Genomic DNA, 5,138 nt, shown 5'->3' with positions numbered 1-5,138 from the left:
AAAAAAAAATTAATTTGTATGCATGTAAATTACCAAAAAGAATAATATAAAAAAATAAAAACATCAGAGAAAAAAAAAATCTATATTCATATAACTTAATTCCTATGTATTTACATGTCTTAACATCTAAATTTTATTTTCTAAATATATATCATCTTAATTAAATATCCCATCATTTTTAATAGTTAAAATTGTGATATTTTATATGTAAAATTATATTTTTGGTTATTAAATATAAAAAATAAATTTTGGTGTTAGATATATAAATATATAGGAGTTGGGGGAGAAGGTTGTAATATCAGACCAGACCAAATCATGGGATGCAGTGAATCGACCGCGTTCGGGCTTCTATATAAACAGGAACCCATTTTTAAAATAAAATATAAAAGAAAGAAATACAAGAAATTACAATAAATATTATTTTATAACAAAAGGAATTTTTTTCCCTCTCTTTCACACTAAGGAAAAAAAAAGAAAAAAAAAAGGCGACGCTTAGTTCAGTGGCGAATGCTTCGCCTCCGGCTGTGCTTCAGATCTCTGACGAACGATTTCTTCCGTCGCCGCCGCGGAAGCTGCCGAAGCAGTCACCGGTGCCGGAGCAGTCGAGCCAGTTCCGCCGTCGATGCAGGAGGCGCACTTCCTCTCAATCCATCCCTGAAAATCGTACTGCCCTAACCCTACAATCCTCCTGCCGGAGCAGAGGCGGCCGATAACTCCAGCGATTATTCCGAGAACAGTTATCACTGCGAGCACTCCGATCACCGGCCCGATGGATCCCCAACTGTCTTTTGAATGATACTGCGAGGGGTACGCGTTAGCCGGCGGCGGCGGAGAGAACATCTGCTGTTGATAGGACATCGCCGGCGAAAGCTGGGATCTTTTCGCTGAACAAACGGAGGTTTTTTCTACGAGAAGAAATGGGGAAGGGATTCGAGCTCGGAATTTGAAGGGTTTTGTTTATAGTTAACAGAGATCTGTGTCCAGCTTCTTTAGGTATTTTGGAGGCGGATGAAGGGAGTGGAATCATAGTGTTACAGGTTTGTACAGTTTTTGGTACGACCGCGGTGGATGTTAGACACGTGTAAATAACTATTCAACGGTTAGATTTTGAGGTTTTTATTAAGGCATCTAAAGTAAGATTTTTTTCTGTCGTAGTAGCATGATAAGCATCTGTGTTGATCCAGATAATTAGTTTTTCTTCAATTATATTTGTATAACTGCATTAATATAAAATGTATGATATAAATTAAGGAAAATATTTGATGATTTTTTAAATTTAAATAATTTCAGAAATAAAATTTCATCTCTTAATTTGCAGATGATTAGTTTTAAATAAGTTTGATTTAACAAGAAATTGAATCCAAATATGATATATGCACATGTATGTGTAAAACATATGAGATTAGCTTAGGGATCGATTAATGCTAGATATTGGATTAGCTTTGAGCTCAATTTTAAGTAATCGAATTGACTAGCGAGCTAGGCTCAACCCTAAATAAATTTTATTGAGCCAAATTTGGATTAGACTGATCTAGCTTATGGTTACATTAAAATTCATATACTTATTTCTACATGCCATTATATTTATAATGTTGTACAAAAATTTCAGTAATAACATGGAACAAATAAACAAACTTTCATAGCATGATGGCTTGTTGTCATTTCAAACTCATTTTAAGTATCTTTTTAATATTTCAACTTCAAATTCTAGTCTATTGGTGCTACATGAAGTGTTTATGGTCGTTTTGAATAGTTTTGAAAGATTATTATCATTTCTTGCATCAAAATGCATAATAAGTGATTGTGTATTGACTTTTGCTTTTCTCAATATACCATTGCTCACCAGTTATCGATATCTCACATTCTACTTCTATCAACGATCAAAATCTGATGCTAACATTCTCAGTTGCTCAGTCTTCTTTCTATTGTGTAAATAATCAAGCTTACTACTACATATTACCTAATTTATAATGTCTTTTTTTTACCATCAATTATGTAATTAATGAATAATATTTGATATTTGTTAACCATTAATTTATGATGTCAATCTTCCTAGTCATAATTTCTTAACTTTTATTAAGCTAATAGTTGAACAAATATTTAATAGTCAAAATTTTGATATTTGTTATTGATTATAGCTAATACCTACACATGATTAGTGTCTAGCATTTGTCAACCACAAACAGGCCTTCCTAGTCACTATTGTTGGACAAAATAATCAAATATGTGGCCTTATATAATTTTACTTGGATTGTATGCAATTTTAAAAGTTAAATCCTTTTAAATGATTTCGTTAGGATTAAGGTAACAAAGGTTTTGGAATAAAGTAAAATATGATTTAATTTTGCGAAGAAACCTAATTTCATATTTCTAATTTTATGATGGGCTAATACATAAATTTGATGCATACTTTTCGATAAGATGTGATATTTTAGAAAGGGCGCATTCTTTTAATTGTGTTATTTATCTTAAATATGGTTATGGTCCCAGTTCCACATAATGAAATTTTTTTATTCCCATTCTCTTTGACATCCCCATCATGAGAAGAATATATAGATTCTTCTCAAGAAAAAATCATATTGGATTGAAATAATAATAACCCAAAATCTTATTCTTCTAATGGATCAAGGTTTGTTGTCCCATTTTTTTATTTATTTGTATTAGTTAACTTGACATCTTCAGCCTATAGTTCCATCTTTTGATTCATTTAAGTGCTTCCTAACAAGTAGTAGCAGAGATTAAGGTTTATTTCTTATATATTTCTAAATGAGTTAATTGATACAAAATGTTATAGAAGTATTTTTTTTTATAAATTAATTTATTTTAAGATTTTGAGATGACATTATAGATATAACTTACGCAAACACTAATCCGCCCAAATGAAGTTAAATATTTGATTAAATTATATCTAAATTTTTGGTAATAAATATGGGAGAATTATAAAATTATTTCATGTAAATAATAATTCAACCCAAAGATAGAATTCTTATTTATCATGAATTATTATCAGTATTTGATTACTATATCAAGTTAAATTTTTTATTTAAAGACTAAAAATTAATGTTGTATCAGATATCTTGGGATGAGATTCACTATAATTATTTTGTTTAATTTTTTTTTTTCAATTATTGCATCCACTCATACTATACCTACTACGTCTAGTACTGTCAATTCTATTCTTATGTTAAATAAAACCAACTTCAAGGACAGAAAAAAGAAAGTCATGATTGTTCTCAACTGTATGGATTTTGATCTTGCACTAAGAATTGAACAATCTGTTGAACTTACTGATAAGAGTTCAATTGAGGATAAAATAGACTTTGAGAAGTGTGACTATTGGAATAACATGAGTCTTATAATCATAAAGTGTGGTATTGAAGAAGCCTTTACGGGAGTTGTGTCTAAAAAATTATTGTTGCTATGAAATTTTCAGTGGAAATTGAAAAACATTTTGCTAAATATGATAAAACTAAAAAAAACACACTTCTTGTAAAATTGTTTTCAATGAGGTATAGAAGAGAAAGAAATATAAGGGCATACATCATGAAGATGTCTCATAATGTTTCAAAACTAAGGATATTAAAACTAAAATTATATGATGATTTACTCTTTCATTTAATTTTGATATAACTTCCGACACAATTTGGTCAATTGAAAATCAGTTAAGATTGCCAAAATAACAAATGATCTCTCATTGGAGTCATTTATTATTGTGTATAAGAGAAAGAATGATTATAGTAAGTAAATATTAACAATGCATAATTGACAAGTGCCTTTCAAAATATGATTAAGAAAATAAAGAAGGATAAGAAAGATAAAGAATCATCTTATTCCACTTGTAGCATTCTTGAACATATTATGAAGGATTGTACTAAATACAATGCACAATGTGTTAAAAAAGTACAATTTTCACTTTATTTTGTTTTGAGATTAATTTAGCTTCAATACCAATGCATACTTGGCCGATAAATTCTAGTGCTACTCTCATATAAGTGTGTCTATGCATGATTGTCTAAATTATCGAAAGCTGAATGATGCTAAGAGATTTATCTATGTCGGTGATGACAAAATGGTGGATGTTGAAACTATATGAAATTTTATGTTATTATTAAGGGTTGAACATTATTTCAATTTGAAAGAGACTTGGTTTTATCATCATTTAGAAGGAATTTAATATTCTTTTCTAATTAAAATAAATCTGAATACACTTATTTATTTGAAATTGGAAATCTAGTTTTTATCTAAAGTGAAATATTATTCATATTGGCTCTTTATCTTATTATGATAACCTACACTTAATGTAATTGTCTCATTTAATTTTGAAATGAATGTAGTTGATGATTATGCATATCATAAGTTTAGTGGGCGTAAGTATATCTTTCGTATTTTATATATGGATGAAATATTCCTAACTAGGAATAATATAAGTCTACTTCATTAAACCAAAAGAATTTTATCAAACAAATTTGAAATGAAAGTTCTTGGTGAAGCATCGTTTGTATTAAGAATAATAAGATACAGTGATTGTTCTCACAGTTTGCTTTGAATATCACGAAGGGTTATATCAAAAACTTATTTAAAATATTTAGAATGCAGAATTATAAACTATTTGACACCCTTATTGCTAAAGGAAATAGATTAATTCTCAATTAGTGTCCTAAAAATAATCTTTAAGTTAAAGAGATATAAAAGATTCTATATGCATCAACTATTGGGAGTCTAATGTATGCTCATGCTTATACACATTTATATATAATATTTATTATTAAATTGCTAAGTAGATACTTGAGTAATCCTAGAATAAATTATTAGAGAGTAGCTAAATAGGTTATGAGATATTTAGAAAGAGTAAAAAATTACATGCTTACGTATAGAAAAATCATATCAACTGGAGCTCATTAAAAATTCTAATTCAAATTTTATTGCATATAAAAGCAATGGAAAATTCACATTAAGTTATATCTATTTTTTTGCCAAAGGAACCATTTCTTGTAAGAGTACTAATTGACTTTTGTAAATTTTTTTATCATAGTAGCAAAGTTTGTAGCATATTATGAGCCTTCCAATTTTGAAACATGACAAAAAAAATTATTGGTGAATTGTGAACTTTAAAAGTATTTGAATGAACATTAAAGTTT

General features: G+C 28.6%; 1 protein-coding gene across 1 annotated transcript; it reads right to left on the bottom strand.

Moving 5' to 3' along the window:
* Positions 1 to 450: 450 nt before the first annotated feature.
* Positions 451 to 1,120, bottom strand: LOC110035763. The gene has a single exon (XM_020740051.1). The coding sequence runs from the start codon at positions 856 to 858 to the stop codon at positions 493 to 495; it is 366 nt and encodes a 121-aa protein (XP_020595710.1). The 5' UTR covers positions 859 to 1,120; the 3' UTR covers positions 451 to 492.
* Between the last annotated feature and the right edge of the window lie 4,018 nt (positions 1,121 to 5,138).

Source organism: Phalaenopsis equestris, unplaced genomic scaffold, assembly GCF_001263595.1.
Source record: "Phalaenopsis equestris unplaced genomic scaffold, ASM126359v1 Scaffold199730, whole genome shotgun sequence".
NCBI lineage: Eukaryota > Viridiplantae > Streptophyta > Magnoliopsida > Asparagales > Orchidaceae > Phalaenopsis > Phalaenopsis equestris.
The sequence above is the reverse complement of the archived record's forward strand: the minus strand, read 5'-3'. Positions and strand labels throughout refer to the sequence as shown.

What these genes read in the sequence shown, in the direction of transcription:
- LOC110035763 (XM_020740051.1), bottom strand. Translation starts at nt 858, where the DNA reads ATGTCCTATCAACAGCAGATGTTCTCTCCGCCGCCGCCGGCTAACGCG.